The 17,818-nt window shown below is 37.9% G+C and overlaps 1 protein-coding gene across 1 annotated transcript in view; it reads left to right on the forward strand.

Moving 5' to 3' along the window:
• The window catches only part of PIP5K1B (phosphatidylinositol-4-phosphate 5-kinase, type I, beta), a 101,146-nt gene that overhangs the window by 72,019 nt on the left and 11,309 nt on the right, over nucleotides 1-17,818 (forward strand). The window contains exons 8-13 of the mRNA XM_014951662.1: nucleotides 2,771-2,982; nucleotides 5,351-5,434; nucleotides 5,536-5,584; nucleotides 6,122-6,206; nucleotides 9,684-9,839; nucleotides 10,592-10,730. Coding sequence (XP_014807148.1) covers nucleotides 2,771-2,982; nucleotides 5,351-5,434; nucleotides 5,536-5,584; nucleotides 6,122-6,206; nucleotides 9,684-9,839; nucleotides 10,592-10,730 — 725 coding nt within the window. The remainder of the gene's footprint in view (nucleotides 1-2,770; nucleotides 2,983-5,350; nucleotides 5,435-5,535; nucleotides 5,585-6,121; nucleotides 6,207-9,683; nucleotides 9,840-10,591; nucleotides 10,731-17,818) is intronic.

Raw genomic sequence — 17,818 nt, forward strand, 5'->3', positions numbered from 1 at the left:
GGGGGCCCAAAATTGGACACAGTACTCGAGGTGGGGCCTCACCAGTGCCGAGTACAGGGGGACGATCACCTCTCGGGCTCTACTCGCCACACTGTTCTTGATACAGGCCAGGATGCTGTTGGCCTTCTTGGCCACCTGGGCACACTGCTGGCTCATGTTCAGCCGACAGTCGACCAACACCCCCAGGTCCTTTTCTGCCCAGCAGCTCTCCAGCCACTCTGCCCCCAGCCTGTAGCGCTGCCTGGGGTTGTTGTGACCGAAGTGCAGGACCCGGCACTTGGCCTTGTTAAACCTCATCCCGTTGGTCATTTCATAATGAGCTGGAATAACAAAATAGCTACTTATTTTCATGGTGTTTTTTCAGTAATCCTAGAACAAAGTCATAAGTGGTCAAGAGATTTTTAGTCCATTGCATAGTGTAAGTAGCATGGGTTTAAATGACAGTGGTGAATTGGTGCAGTCAGATGAATTGACTTACGAAGATCTAAGAGGTCCCTGTGGAAGAAGCAGCAGCACATTATACCACACCCTTCCATGAGGCTACGTCCAATCCTATATGTATGTTATGTAATTAGTGCAGTTAAATCATAATACGTCTAATGTAATCTAATTCTAAAGGCAATAAAGAATAGGTTGAAGGCAGAACTGTCAGCAGTTATGTTTATAACTCTAAATTTAAAGTGGCAACGCCTTTTTCAAGCCTGAATGGTTGTTCTAATCTGGTTTTGCATAAACAGTGTTCCTGACTGTACTACTTAAGTATTTTTAGAGAGCATAAATTGGTTTTTAGGTTTTGCTTTGTCATCCACTGATTACACATTTTTAACAAATTCATTATAGAGAAGTTTCTTTTTTGAGAAAGTCTGAGTAAAGGGTAGCAATAAGTAGGTAGTAAAAAAAATTCTAGAACTTATTTAGCTCCAGGTGTCTGTGCCTTTGTACCTGCTAGCTGTGCTGGTTTTGCAATTCATGATCATAAAACAGGAAGTTATTAGTCACATTGCCACACAATGTGCAATAAAATTTCGTTACCATGTTCTGTGGTGATTTAGAATATGCTTGGTTGTTGTACCATGACTCGCTGTGTGAGTTCTGTCATGGGTGGCGTACTGAGGGCCATACGTTTGCAGCCTTTTTGTTGTTCCATTTGAACTAACCCGCCCCTGTGCAGGATTACTCTGAGCAAGATTAAACCTATCCTGTCTCTGAACTCCTCCTTTGTGTCTGGAAATCAGAACAAGGATATGCCTTTCCGCGCTTAGACTACAGCATGTTATGCTTTGTTTCTTCACTTTAAATGCTTACAACAGTGCTAAAATTAAAACGCCATGTTCCTCATGGAAGATAAATGCCAGAGATTGAAAAGAATTCAGCTGTATTGTACATTTGGCTTCTACTTAGTATATTGAATACATAAGGAATATAGATGGAGTGGAACAGAGCTTTTCTACCTCTTTGCCTATATACTTAGACATTGGAGTTTAAATTATCTCTAGGGCTGTGTTAAGTAGTAGACTCCTTTTTCTTCTTCGTACAGCTTTGCACACCACTAGACTTTTCCTGGTGATCTCATTTTGGATTTGTAAAATGTGTCTTAAAGTTCACAAACTGTCTCAGTGTTTTGTGTAAAACTATTTATACTTTGATAGTCTTCATCAAAATGACATTACTGGAGTACTGCTCTTTATTTGTCATCCCTGCAAAATCATATTTTTTTTCTTCTTCATGTAAAATGATGTACTGTTGCCTCTTGATTCCATGCCAAAAATGACACCATTATCTTAGGGCATTGTGTGCCAAAACATATCATGAGTCACTGCTGAGGTGCATGAGGTAAAGGATAGGTGAGTGGCACAGCATATCCTTCCTGGTTGCTACTGGTTTTTCTCCCTCAATTTAGCACTGCTGTTACATGAGATATTGAACACAGCTGCTCCCTGCTAACAGTTTGGCCGCATTATGAAATGTGATCATAGCTTATTTTAGTTCATGTTTACATATTGACTTGAACTGTATTTCCTATTAATGGCAGTATGCCAGAATTCATAATGATTTAACAGGCTAGAAACTTATGGCAGTACATGTACATGAAAGGTAAAAGAGAACTCACCTACTGACAGAGACAAAAATAATTGGTAGAGCTAGAAGAGAAGGCTGGTTGGTTATGTCATGCTTCAGAGATAAAACTGCCTTTGCAGTTTAGATAGGCTCTGTTTAGCTTAATAAAGAGAGATGCATGAGTTTGTACCCAAATCCCATCAGCTGTTAATGAGGGGGTGGTAGCAAATGGTTTTTTTTGACATTTGAAAGTTCTCCAAGAATGCTTCTTCAGTTATAAACAGGAGGTGGAGGGGAGGTAGAGAGTAGTCTAGGCAAAAATGCTTGGTAAAGTCTGGAACATGCATTAAGAGGTGACTTCAAAAATGTCTGTAGTTTATAAGAATGTGGTGGAACTATTAATTGATTATTTGCTATAAATTAAAAAGGTGCTGATTAGACATATCTTCCTTGACGACAGAATAACATCAGGTTACATTTCAGCTATGCATCTCTCTTTCCCACTCGCAATAAGAGCATTGAGCTTATTAGATAACTAGCACCTTGGCTGTGTGGGATAGTAAAAGATTTTTGTTTAATTGTAATTTCACACATTTCCCTAATAAGAGAAACTTGTGCTTTGGAGGCCTATTTTTACTTAGTGCTGCTGTGTAATTCATATTGTATGTAGCCTTTTTGTGTTTCAGTACAGCCATTTCTTCTTTGTTCATAGGTTCTAGAAAGTTTTAAGATCATGGATTACAGTCTGCTACTGGGAATCCACATACTGAACAGTAACATGAAAGAAAAAGAGGGAGAGTGTTCCCAGAGCGCATCGGACACAAAACGTCCTGGAGGGCAGAAGGTTCTCTATTCTACAGCCATGGAGTCCATACAGGGCCCTGGGAAGTCAGGGGACTCCGTCACCACAGAAACAACAAACACGTAAGTGCCATAACCTGCTCTTAAGGCTACTGTTACAGCTTGCACATTCTGTTTCTTCACTCTTTGCCACTTGATATTAAGGGGCAAATCAGAATACACAGCATTTCAGGAATTGAAAGATTAAGCCTTTTTTTTTTTCCCCCCAAAAAGCTGGACCACCAAGATTTGCTGCAGAGCAGGAAATTAAAATGTTTATTAGTAAATTGATCATCTTTAAATATATGATAGCAAATTTGCTTAGTTCAGAGTGACTTGTGTATGCACAAGTGCATTCGTTAATAAAAGAGACATTATGAGACAGCTATTACAGGAGGCCCAGGTATTATCTAATTTTAACTGGAAGCAGCTTGATGAGCCACAAGCAAAAACTGTTTAACAACATGGAAATGGATATCCCTACACTGGTCATTTTTATCTCAAAATAGTATACTTAGTACTATATCATCAACGACTGACATGCAGTCATATCCACATATGATATTTTCTGAGTTTAAGAACTGCTTTCCTCATATTTTTCTATCTAGCAAAAACTGCATCAGAAATTTGGGTATATAGACAATAGTTATTCTGTTGTTTCCTTTTAAATATTTTTAGTGTTACTGAGAGCATTATGTTCACCATTCTCATTTTATATAATCAGTCTTTCATTATAATGAGGGTTTCATTTCAAATTAAGGATTTACTCTTCTCCTGGTTGCCAAGGGAGCTGTCTAGGTAAATACAACTGATGATATAGGAACATGTGCTTAAACCTGTAGCAAACAAATGAGAGAATGGTGATATTTAGCATTTAGAGAGAGTTTCCAGGTATTCAGAGCTCTAGAATATAAATTCAAGTTGAATTTCACCCAGTTTTTACAGCATTACTCACATTCACATAGGAGGTGGTGAATGCTCTTGAGTGGTGACAGAGGTGTTGCACTGGCAGTTTAGGGAGTGTTGGGTTTTGGTTTGGTTTGGTTTTTTTAACTAAAAGCCGAAAGTCATATAGGTCATCCCAGAAAGTCACTGTGGTTATTATGTATGGAAACCCACCCTGGGCTCCCACGTCACTTGAGTTAATGGAGCGTTGCCTGGATCAGTAGATCCTGAGCAGTGTAGTACCACTGCTGAAAGCAAGCCTGCGTGGCAAACCTCACTGAGGTGGATGAAAATAAGCCTAGGTCTTAGCAAAAAAAACCCTAGGTAGGTCTTCTGCTGTGGTTTGTTGTAAGGCCATACCAGTATGAGGATGAGAATGGATACCCAATAGCAATAACTGCTGCTTGTATGGGATTGAATTTACAGTTGTAGCTTCCAGGAAAAGCTGACAGAATATAGTTTTGTAAACCACTTCACACTTGTGAATGTCTGACCAGTTAATTGAGATGGAGTTTATGGTAGCGGGGTTTTACAGTAATGTAAACTCGGCTTGTTCTTAATGGTTTCCTTTGTGCCTAGAATAATCAAATAAAACTTCCTCTCCTCCCCCAAAAAAGCTTGAGATGATGGTAGCCCTGTTTTGTTGGGGGAAGGGTCTACTGTGCTTTCATGGCAGAATGGGGAATAGACTCTCTACTATGTCTTTGGTAGTTGTTTTAGGTATGTATTACTTATTTCTCGAACTTAAAAAAGGTTTGGAGGTATTGCATGTGTTGCATTTTCAGTCTGTTTTTTTTTCTGCTTTTGTGGTGGGTCCATCAATTTCAACAGAAGCTCACAGACTGAAAACTGGGTTTCGGTTTCTGGTTCTGAAAACAATGGACCCTTTTTTCTAGGTGATGGAATAGGAAGAGAGAGTCTTAGGATGAGCACCTTCTTCTTTAATGTCATGGCTAAATAAATACTCTGAACCAAGTGGACATCCAGGCAGCCAGGCTTCTCAGCTTGATACTGCTACTTTTTCTATTGCTAATTTTCTGTAGAGAAATTTTGGAAAGGCACGTAAATAATTTTTAGTGAAAAATACACAAAACAACCTTTTCAGATTTGGAATAATGTGCAGGCTCTTTACAGGTTTGTTACATGTGATCAATAAAGTGACAAATTCCCCGTTAGCTAGGCAAAATTATTTATTTTCCTTAATAATATACTGTTGTCTACTTCTTTCCAATTTTCAGACCATCTAAATATTTCCAATTCTATCTAAAAGTGATCCTAAAATAGTTTTTGTTTTTAATGGTTTTAATGGATATTTACCACTGGATCCCAGATACTTTAGGTTTGCCGTTTAAAATCAGTTGTATGCTAAGTGACCCACATTTGGCTTACTTTGCACTGTAGCATCTAGCTTTGATGTGTGCATTTTGTGGGTTATAGTTCACCTGCTAACTGATGATCAGAGAATTCTTAAAAAGTAATCTAACTACATTTTTGTTTTTTCTTTCAGAATGGGAGGTATTCCAGCTAAAAGCCATAAAGGAGAAAAGCTACTTTTATTTATGGGTATTATTGATATTCTTCAGTCTTACAGGTAAAGTTGAATTTCATGTTTTATGAAATAAACTATTCTGAAATTACTTAAAAATGTGGAATTTTTATAAAGCAGCTCTTATTTCATTTTTATATGCTTAGATTAATGAAGAAGCTGGAACATTCTTGGAAAGCTCTTGTTTATGATGGAGTAAGTAGATTTTATATTTATTTTTTAAACTGCTGATATTTTAGCTAATGGAACTTTGACTTAGGTTAACCAGGAAAGATCTAGCTTCAGTATATTTGTAGTCACCACATGATTTGGGCTGTTACTGAAATCTTAGCTCCATTTCCCAGTACATGCTCTGATTCTATTTGTTGATTTTTCAAAAAGCAGCTAAAATGATCAGGTTGTCCTTATAACTTACACAAGACAACAGCCACTTAGCAGGACATCGATGAATCTATAACTGAAAGGTGTACATAATGTGGAAAGAAATATTCAAATGCTAGGAATATTTTGCAGAATATGGCTGTATAATTCATAACTCCTAATTTCATATATAAAATACTTAAAGAACAGTTCTTGAAGAATGAACCTTTAAAAAGGAAAAACTTGTTAGGGTTGGCTTGTTCTGAGTGAAATGTGTGATGTAGTTTACCTGAGGTGTCCAGTTTCTTTCTTGACAATTTACTTGTGATTTACTTATGGCAAATGTGACTGAGAGCTTTTTCAACCCTGTAGGACACTGTTTCAGTTCACCGGCCAAGTTTTTATGCAGACAGATTTTTGAAGTTTATGAGTACAAGAGTTTTCAAGAAAGTTCAAGGTAAGAAAGTTGTCACTTTGAGATATTTTTATAAATGTTACTTTGTAACACTCCTGTCTTGGCAATAAAAGGATCCTTTATTCAACTTCATATAGCACTTACATTGCCAGAAGTTGAGTTTCTTCACTGGAGCTAATGAGATTTTACTCTAGCAGTAAATTATAGAGGATTATTTGCTATGTATTTTTTGTCACATTAGGGGCATCTTATGGTTAAGCAGTTCCCTTATATTGGCATTGATGTAAAGATAAATTTCATGATCTAATCGTGTGTCCAGTCCTACATTTGTTACTCATAGGAATAGCCCCTTTGACTTGACTTTATGTAGTTTGCAAATTAAAGATTGTTTAAATGCCACCTCCAGCATGTTTGAAAAGACAGGCATTCATCGCTTTGATATGGATTTCTTCGTGCTCTATCAAGGAAAACAATCAGAAGATGGATATTAATAAGGTCTTTTGTCTTTGTCCCTATCACCTGTATCTAGTTTTCCCCCTCATTTCTCCTTCCTTTATCTTTTAATTTATTCTCAAGGGTAAGATACATATTACTATTAGCAACTTAAATGGTGTGGTGGGTTGATCCTGGCTGGAGGCCAGGTGTCTACCAAAGCTGTTCTATCACTCCCCTCCTCAGTGGACAGGGGGAGAAAAATATAACAAAAGGCTTGTGGGTCAAGATAAGGACAGAGAGATCACTTGCTCTAAAAGAGCAAGAAAGAAGAGGAAAAACTGGTAAAAAAGAGCAACAAGAAATCAGAAGTGTAGGTCATGGGTACTTTGTGAAATTGCTAAATAAGAGAAAAAGGATAGGATACAGTGATGAAAGGAGAAAGCTGAGTAGCTGAACTAAAAAAGAAGAAAAAAAAAGAAATGAGATATTTTAAGTAGAGAGAAGTAGTCTTTAGAAGAAAAAGAGAGAATTTGAATTAACCCTAACTAGTGATTCCCTATGTGCCTGATATGTTGTGACAGCTATTCAGGAAAATAGAACTTTTGGAGAGTCTTATAAATATTAATGAATTGATAGATAATTCCTCTATGAGTCAGGCTAGTGAAAGGGTATTCAGTCTGAAGCATCACAAGAGATGGAGAGAAGGATGGTGACAACCAATGAGATGCATTCAATGTGTGTACGGTGAGAAAGGCTTGCAGGAAGACCTGATGAATATTCCAGCATGGCAAAGATGGGTGCCTGGGGTTCACTGTGGCCCGAGCTGCTCTTTGGGGAAAAGCTCTTCTGGTTAATTAAGCAATGAGGTTTTTTTTGACAATTGAAGCAAGTGGTATAAAACTTTATTATAAAGACCTACGGATCAATTTGTTTAAATAGTATGCATCCATACTAATTTACTGCTTTACTGCCAAATTATTTTTTAAATCTGTGGAGGTGCTGAAATAGCACTTTTTTTTTTTTTTCTGTTAGAGAAGGGATGTTTCTGCGTAGCTTCTAGAAAACAGTGTTTTGTGGGTTTCTTGGGTCTTCTTATAAAGCAGAGTTCTTGACAAATAAATATAAATTGACTGGGTAGAATTATGTAGTTTATAGAAAAACTTGTAACCTAAAATGGATCCTAGTTAGCAGTTTGATAATCCTACTCGCAGAACTGTATTTGGTTTGGAGTTGAATGTCAAAATGTGGAATGGACACTTGGCTCAAATAGTACAGAAAGAGTATCGAGCATATGGCATTCTATCAAACTGAAAGAAGGTGTTTTGTACATACCTTTTTGACCAGTGTTATGCCAGTCTCTTAGCATTGTCATTAGTTATCTGGAGCAAGAAACAAGTCCAGGTGGATAGAGGATAGAGAGATGAAGGACAAAGCTAAATGAGATGTAAGTGAAACATGGATGATGACAAATACTAGCACAAATTAATAACTTAAGGTGTTAAAAGTTAAATCCTTCAGAAAGGGGTGATTAATATCAAAATAAAAGAATCTCATGTAATATGAAAAAACATGAAGCTAAATTCAGCTGAAAGGAGGAAGGAGTCTCCTGAGGCTCAGATCTCTTACAGAGAACTGGTGGGAGCTCTGTTGTCTGAGACAATACTCAAACTCCTCCGTACTGATAGAGAGTAAGGAGTCGTCAACTTGATACTTTGTGTGTTGGACAAAATAAATGTCTCACACAGCCATATATGTTTTCTGAACTTTTGAGTCTTTTTTCAGTTCTTTCTAATTCTGACTGCTAGATTTTTGTCAGCACAAGACACAACCCATTCTGTATTTCAAAACTACAATGTACAATTAAGGACATCATGCTTAATTTTCTCTCTAAACTTAATTTGTCTGTCTCATTTTTGCAGACTATTAAGCTGTCCTAATATCCCACTCTTACTGATCTGTTTTGTATACAAGGCTATTAATCTACTTTTTATGTGGTTCGATGGTTAAAATGCATTATTGTTCTTTCATAAAACAAAGAATTGCAAGCATTCTACCTTCAGGAACATTGTTTCTGAACTTTAATTTAGACATTTCAGCTCAAACTCTTAAGCCCTGTTTTGAATGTGTGTTTTTTCCTCTAGTGCACAGAACAAGTCTCCATAAATAACAATAAAAACATAATAAGCAGATTCAGCCTCAGGCAGAGGCTAGATCAGCAGCTATCTACAATATTATTTTTTCAACAATATCCTGGAGCTATGTATCTGAATCTCTTCTACAGTCTTAAGCCAAGTGGCTTTGATACTTTTAATTTGAATTTTATATTAGGGCTCAATATGAACTATTGCAGTGCATCTGAAGTAACCTTGCAGCCAATGCATGGAGGTCAGCAGCTGACAACTGAAAAACACTAAATGAACAGGCTGACATCCTTCTGGAGAAGAACTAGAAATGGGGATCATGGTTCAGTAGTAGTGGCAATGGTCAGATCCTAGATTTTCACGCAAAATGCCATTGTAAGCAGAGAGGCCCTGTTAAGAATTAAAAAGGGGATGCTTTTTACAAGTGTACAAGCCAGCAACATTTTGAAATTGTTTATTTTACCCAAAGATGATGTTTGACATGTGTCACTGAAGTGGAAATTTTGTAGTAGCACATACATCTACTATAGCAGTTGTTCACAGATCGAGGAAATTATCATAACCTCTCAGAATGCTCCAAATGGCGTTTTAGTTTCCCTGTATTCCATTTTTTTTCTTTATCATTCTGTCTCTGATTACATGGCTTGATACTCCATAGAAGATTTGTAACTTAGTGATGTCAAAGGTGATCAACTGACTTGAGTTTTTGTTCTATGAGCAGTAAGAAACCCCAGAAAAAGACAAAAGTACTCCATGCATAGATGAAATAACAATATTTTTGGATCTAGTTTTAATATAATAGTTGATAAGTGGGTTGTATCTGGATATGTTCTTCAACTGTATTCAGAAACTCTATAGATCACTTGCTTTTCTATGTGCTGTTAAAGATGTATAGGGAGATAAGATGACATCATTCAACACCTATGTTCATTTGGTAATGCAGCTTTAAAGTCTTCACCTTCAAAGAAACGGTGCAATTCCATCACAGCCTTAAAGGCAGCATCACAAGAAATAGTGTGCGCAGTTAGCCAGGAGTGGAAGGATGAAAAGCGTGGCATTCTTGCTGAAGGACAAAGCTACGCCAGCCTTGATGAAGAAGGTAATGTCTTTCAAATCAACAGCCTCAACAATGTTTTAAAATAACTTAGTATAAGCTCTAGAAGCCCTATAACTGGAAAGCTGCCAATCTGGCTGATCTTTCAGAACTTGAGAGTCAGGTTATTCTCATGAAGAGTTTTTAGTCATATTTGGCAGAATGGACTTTCTCTTGCTTCCTGGAGCAAGAGGAAGCCAGAATCAAAGTTATAGTATGAAGCTAGTCTTTTGGATTTCAGGGAATCCTACAAAAATTTATCCAGCCCAGGTAGCAGATTAAGGCCAGAGCCAGTGCTATTCTTTTCCCTGACTTTTAAACAAATATGTCACAGGAAGTGTTTTGAAGCTCAGTTCTTTGTTCCCAGAGTCTTTTGAAGAGACACAGACTTTTCCCCTTTCATCTGCAGACAGGCTCAAAGGAGAACCAGCCACCTAATCCCATCTGAAAACAGGGCCCTGGTAATGTGAGACCAGTCCCAGAACTTATAAGAATTCATCACATATTCATACCACTGTATAATATTTGACCTTGGGGGTTGCTCTGTATTCTGCTGAATGTGCTGCGGCTAGCAGCTGGAATTCACCCTGTAACACAGAAGAGCATGTCTATGGGCACATGAACAGTACAGTCTCATCTATTCAAAGCTTCAAGAAGCTGCTGAGAGCATTATGTGACTCCATATACTTGCATAAAGACTCTTGGATTCAATTTGAAATTAAATTTGTTAACGTTGCGCTTTACTTTTGTGTATGCAGTCCTAGCTTCGCGACACCGGCCGGATCTAGTGCCAAGCACTCCATCTCTGTTTGAAGCAGCTTCCTTGGCTACCACAATTTCTTCTTCTTCCTTGAATGTAGATGAGCAACGTGATCAACCTATGCTCTATTCCAGCAGGTAAAGGCTGTACATGTGGTAAAGGATTCCCCACCATTTTGCTAAAAGTCTGACAATGTGCGTGATGGAATGGGGCTCTGTGAAGGAACAAGCAGAAGGGGCAGGTGTCTCTGTAGCTCAGTCTTGAATCTCTCAAGTGAAGGAGAGGTGCTATAAGCCCATAGGATTTGTTATGTGTGTGTTTGTTATTACATGTATTGTGATGGGACTCACAAAACAGAAAGCATAAACATGGCAAAAATGTTATAGAATGCTTTGAGTTTTTTGTTATGTTCCAAAACTAAATCAGGCATTAAAAACTTGCTTAGGCCTTAGTCTGTAAACTAAACTAAAACTGCATTAACATTAGGGTAGGAAACACTTGTAACTTGGCTGTAGCCTAGAACAGCTGCTGAAAACTATGATATTCTCAGAAAAGGGATTAATTTCAAGTTGATCTTTATTCTGAATGTACTGAATTGCTGAAGTGCTGAATGATCTGCTTTAGGTTCTTTCAAAATTACCATTTTCTGAAGCGAATTTCTATGAAACTTCACCCATGGGTGTGATTAAAGCCTGCCTGATTTTAAGCCAGGAAGGATAAAAACAGGCAAGGGTTGTGCAGATGCTTGTGAGCTAGATTGAGTGTGACTTGAGCTGTCTTTGAATGTACTTCAGCTGTGACTGTAGGGTACCATGCCTATGCCAGTAAGTCTTGCTGAGAGATTATTGGGGTGTGTGCCTGTACTCTTTTTGTTGTGTCGTCTTGCCTGCCTGCAGATCTCTTTACCATGTGCAGCACCACAGAATAGACATTTCTTTGTCAGTTTTTGTCAAGAAGGGTAACCACTGTGAACTCAAGCATCTTAAATTTCATTTGAAATAATTTGGAATCCTGGACTACACAGTGTCTATATAAATTTGATAAGCTTTCTTATGTGCCGAGATGTTGTTCTTTAAACTGCATGTTGTCCGAAAAGATGAAGTTATTTTAAAAGCCATCTTGAAGCAGTAGGATTTTACTTCCTACTAAAATTTGACCAACTGCATTTTCATAAGAAGTAAACTGACTTGCAGAGTTACGTGATCAAAGTAGTATTTGCAGCTTCCATTTTCATTAAGTGTAACAAAGATTAAGTTTTAATTACAGAACCCTCACACGTTGTCCCAAAATGCATCTACACAAGCTCTGGGAAATAAAATTACTAATGAATACACATTAGTAGAAATAGAGCTCCATCAAGTCAACTTCTGTCAGTGTTGTCCAGTTTGTGACAATGTTAGCTGTAGGACTTCAATATTCCATGATCTTTTGCCAAGTTTTAGCTTTGGTAGATAGAAGATTATAGAGTACTAGGGTTTTTATTTGCTTTAAGCATCAAATACAACTACAGAACTACTTTTTATTAGCATCAGTCAGCAAAGGAGAACTGCGGAGCTGTCCGTATGAAGAATTCAGATTTACTGCAAATAAAACATTTAAGTACTTTTTACTCTTCATAAATTAATAGTAGAGAAAAACTTTAAGTCCATTATATTTTCCTGTAAAGGTATTCCAAAATAATTCTAAAATAAAGAAGGTTTTCAGTAGATCTGCACTTTGAACACTTAGACTTGTTTACTCTTCACTTGTGATTTAGTCAATGAAGTAACCTAATACGTAACACATGTTGTCAGTTATGCAATTACGCTGCACATCCTTATCCTACAAAATCAGATTGGAACTGCAGTCTCTGCAGTCCAGTTTTGCATACTTTGCATTCATCATTACAACAGGACATGTCCTCTAACACAGCTGACTGTGCACCAGCATTCATAGATGTGTGGCTCTCTGTGTCTTGTGTCAAAACAAAAGGCCTTGCCCCATAGCCAGGAGATCTGCCTTGGGGGCTGACCAACTGGCACCTTGCTGATCTAGGTGTATCCTCTTCAGCTAGGACTTTGTGGCAGTTTTTTCTCCTGATCAAGTACTGGTTCATGTCACAACATCAGTATGTGTGATTCATGAGGATTAGCTTCCCTGTCATGGCTAGCAGCATTCTTCTAGGCTTTAAGGAAGCTGCTAAGTATTAAACTAATTTTCCCAAGATGATCCTGGGTGGTTTTGTAGCCACCTCTATTTTCTGCATCAGTATGGGGAGGTTCATCCTTCTTCATGGCACTAAATAATATATCCATCTGAAGTTTGATTTATGGTACACTGGAGGAACTTCAGTCCTCCCACAAGAAAAGCTGGCAGGCAAATAAAAACACCAAAACCCCCATGCTGCAATAATGCATTGAGTTGTAGATGTTTTAGATTTTTCTCTCTCAGAAGTTCTGCTTCTGAGTGTTACAAAATTTTACGATGCAGGACTCGTCACTTTGCCATTTGTCTCTGATAAACAGAAAGCCTGGAGCAGTCCTTGAAACGAAGCCAAAATGAATGATTTGTTTACAAATGCGAGCCTGCTTTCAGTCTTTAAATATGCAATTGACTATGACATTCTGCTTGAAATTATTTACTAGAATTACAGTTTGGCATCTTCTTTGTCAGGCTTTTTCCTCCTCCTTCAAAGTGTCCTGGCAGATAGGAGAGAGTACACGAATTTCCTTGTAACCAGTCAGAAGTCCCAAATTCGGGGTAATACAGGTAGATAATCCTGTGTGCATAGTAATGAAATGGTATCTGTACAGCTCCTTGACTCCTCTTAATGCTAACGAGCAGCATGTGCCCGTACCAGTGAGAAGACAGATGCTGTTATTTGCCTCATTAAAAAGAGAGACAGTAATACTTTTCAATACCTTGAAGCACATGCTGCGTTTTTAACTTTGTTTTTTTCAGAATTACCCTCTCTTTCTATCAACCATGAATGTAATCATTATCCAAGGAGAGGGAAATGGCATTTTATATGAGAAAGGAGCTCAGCACCATCTCTTCTTGAGGGTGCTCAGCACTCCTGGTAGGAAGCAAGGAAGTGCTGCCAGTGTGGTTAACCAGACAGAGGTGACTTGGCAAGCCAGAGCTGGCTCGTGAGGCTGTATGATGTGAGAAGGGTTTATGTAGGCCTGGCTTGGTACAGATTAGAACTGGTGTAACTAATTGGTAGATAATGCAGAGCAGCATTTAGGGACTTGTGATGAAAGCAAAGAAGAGAGACTGAGCAGCAATCATAAACATACAGCTTATTAGGAGGGTTTTTCTAGTCTGCTAGCGGATTATTTTTCACCACGTTATTCCTCGGTCCTTAAAGAGCTAGAGGAAACTCAAGCTGTTACTCAGGCAAAGAGAAGAGGAGCTGGTAAAAGTAGTAAATGAAGTAGTAGTGAAGAGGGGGAAATGGCTGTCTTTTTCAGCACAAAAGGAACTTTATCTAAAAAAAGCGAAAGAAAAAAAGAAAAAATGGACAAACATGACATATGTTATTCAGCAAATGTAGGCTTTCTTGTTTGTCAGAAGACAGCTGGTTTCTGTTCTGTGAAGTTGTTTATCAGTCGAGTGGTTCTGTCATAAGCAATGTCAAGTATTCATTTACTACGAAAACAGAATCGACAATTTATTGCTGCTATTGAAATTTTCAGAGATTTTCCACTCCTCCTCAAGTAGGTTTATATTTGATGCAGAGATACTTTAGTACCTCAAAGGTCTGTTTTCCACTAGAATTATGTTCAATTTTGAGTCGAAATACACTTCTTTGAAAGTTTTGGTTTTTTCATTATTTTAGGAAATTTAATACTTATATATTATATCAGGGATAACAGACTTCCCCCACCCCCCACCTTCCCCAGGTAAGGTTTTCCTAATAAGTACTGATGAATTAAATTAGAGATGACAAATAGCAATGTCCTGAGCAGTATGACAGTCGTCTCAGTTGACATTGTTTTTACAATTCAAAAAGCTGAAGGTGGTTAATGCCTTTACAGGTGCTTCTGGAATGTTTTAAACTGGAGTTGCAAGACAAAACAGAAGGTCTCTTTCCACTGTATCTTTCAGCAGATCTTATAGCTTCCAGTCACAAACCCAAACCAAATTCCATGATGCATAAAGGGATGCTTCACCTCTCTGTCTTTAGAGCAATGCCAAGATATGGCAGGTTATATAAGGAGGATTGCTGAATTATTCTGATATGTTTAAGCCTAGGAAAATGATCTATATGAAATCTATTTCTTGTTTCTTTTCATCTATTCTGTATCTCCTTTCTGTAAGATGTGTGTGTGGTATAGACCTCTGCCTTCTCTTTCCTCTTCTTTCTGCTTTTCTGTATGTTTTTCGGTTGTTTGCCTTACTTTTGCATTGCTGTTTTTTGGTCCAGACCACTTGAAATTTTGGAGGGCTTTGAAAGGTTGTGAGCTGTTTTCTCTTACGCAGCCAAGACTTTCTGACATGACAAAAATTTGAACTGAAATGTCCCATGACTTGAAATTCTATCAAACAATCTTTTCAAAGACAGCTTAGAAAATGAAAGTGAAATCTTCTGCTGTTTTTTCAGTGGAAGGGATTTGTAGGTATTAGTTTTCCTGTTGCAAGGAATATTTAATCACACCTTTTGCCGCTCTGTTTTTCTATGTAAAGAAACTTTTTTATGTTGTTTAAATGTTCTGCCTGTCCACCCACCACCCTTCCTTCTGAAGCTTGGATAAATTTGTTTGAATCTGACTCAAAGAGGATTAAATTCATGCAAGCTTCATGAAAAGAAGCAGCTAGATGAAGGGAAAAGACAAATGCTCTAATGCTAGGAACAGATGCACTGACACACTAGGGGAATCCCCATAGGAAAGAAAGAAAATTTAACTATGATTGAAGCAACATGTAATTGTGGCTTAAAGAAAAACAAGGCTTTCCCAGTTCTCTTGTGATGGAATTCCTTTTGCTTCTTTTTTTCTTTTTTAATTAAGAACTAAGATAAAACAAACTGCTTTAGCATTAGGAGGGCAACAGTTGAGGACACTCATTGTGGCTGATCATTACCAAATGGGAGAAAGTAACTGTAAAAACTGAGGGGTTTGCTTAGCTTGTCTTTCTTTTTCAATCTAAAAATTAACAATGAGACGTCAGTGAGCAAGTGATCCAAGGTGGTGTTTTGTAATTAGCCATGAGTGACCCTTTAATTTCACTTGTTCCTAGTCCAAGCCTATAGATATATATTGATATATAAAATGTACATATATTTTTCAGAAAACTAGCCTGTGTGATTTCATAGATGACTATATTTCCTGTCACAAAAGTTCCTCCTCTCAAAACATCTCTAGAATAGTAGCACTGCTATGTAACTCAACAGGATATTAAGCGAACATAGCAATTAACAGAAGAGAGAGCAGCAAATAAATATAGTACCCAGTTTACATCATAAACGTTTAATTTATTTTTGGCGAAAAGGTACTATCTAGAAGTTGCTGATACAAAGTTCTGGTGAATAACAAGAGCTATCACCCCCTATTTTTGAGTCTTTCCTCAATTCTGGTGCTATGTAGGTGATGCCGAATTTGCCCCAAAAGGCGAAATAGAAACTGCAGTCTCAGAAAATAGAAACTGTTCAGAGACTAAGTTTTCAAGTCTATAAGCAGGAGGTATTTATTAACAACGCGTTGGGGAACTCTCCAGGCCGCCCTGGACAAAGAGTTCCGTCGGTTAGCGATCAGTGCAGCTTTTTTTTACAAGTTTGAGTGTAGGTTACATCATCTTTACATGCATATTCATATCTTTACATGCATATTCATATATAGGCGGAGTCTTCCATTTTGGGGAGTCGTCTGGTGGGAGTTCCGGTGCCTTCATCAGGGTGGGGGATCGTCTTGTGAGTCTTCCTCGGATTAAACTTCTGAACTCTTCCTAATTTGGGTAGCTTCTTGGTGTACTTGGCAAGGTCGGAGTGACCTTGGTTCATCCTAAAATTGCTGAAGCCACTACTTCATGTTCTGGTGTTCCTTCCTATCAACTCGTTCTGTTCTTTCAGACAATTTATTACCTTCGTGATTTGGTAAGATCTAGCAAATGTAGCCTGACTGACCACAAACGGGGCCTGCAACTACTCAGAGCTATGACAAGAGAGGATGCAGGAATGTAGGGAGTAGTCCTGAGACCAGCACAAGCGGCAAAACAGTATTGTTGACCTTGTTGGGAAATAGGGGATTTAAAGAAGGAACCCATCTTACATTTTAACTCCTTATTTCTCGAAGACTGCTTCCTTTTGAGCGGTTTCATAGGTAGGCAGCCTCAAGGCACATTGAGAAGACTTTGCTCTGTTTCAGGGTTTATTTCACTTTTATAACTGAGGAGCATCAGTTTTCAGGAGGTTTTTATTTTTTGCTGAATGATGTTCTGTTTGCAGCAGGCCAAATGTAGATCTGAGGTTCTGCTGGTACTTGTGATGTTGCCTGACTTTACCATCAGGTAATTGTGATTAGCGATTGTAAGGGAAAAACCTATGGAAGGAATATTAGCTCAAGAATGTGTCCTTCACCAGCAAATTTATATATAAATATATATATATGACTTTTCTAACAGATTTTTTTTAATATCACTGTTGTAAGTTTAAAACAGCACTATGTATCTGAAAGCCTAGCCTACCCCCATAGTTTGGACCGAATTGCATTACCATGAAATACATGATGTAGCTTCATGCTTTGTACTGTCTTTCTTTGAGACTTACCACCATATCATAAGACAGTCTGCAGTTATCCTAAGCTTCATCAACATCACTTTAAAGAGTGAGTTATCATTTTCATGTTTCCTACTATGATGGGATCCTTTGTCTCCTTATGCTGGATGAACAGAGTGAGATAATTTGGCATTACAGTTGTTTGGGTTTGGGGGTTTTTTGGTACATTTTAAAAGCAGCCCCTTATGTTGCTGTGAGCTTTCTTGTGAAGATCTCTGGATATGTGCTGAAGTAGGAATGCCTCTGTGCTTACTAAATTAATTGGATCTAATCCCGTTCAGCTGTGATGCCATTTGCAGCACTTAATAGAGCCATAAAAAGATCAAGTTTTTCCTTCACAGAAGAAAAGAGTTTTATAAATTATTTAGCCAATGTTTCTGGAAACAACTTGGTTGTTGATAAGCAGAAAGAAAACCTATACTTCTTTTTAACTTGAAATTTATTGAAACTTGAAAGTTATTGTTCAGTTAA

The sequence above is a fragment of the Calidris pugnax genome, unplaced genomic scaffold, assembly GCF_001431845.1.
Source record: "Calidris pugnax isolate Ruff unplaced genomic scaffold, ASM143184v1 scaffold207, whole genome shotgun sequence".
Taxonomy (NCBI): Eukaryota; Metazoa; Chordata; class Aves; order Charadriiformes; family Scolopacidae; genus Calidris; species Calidris pugnax.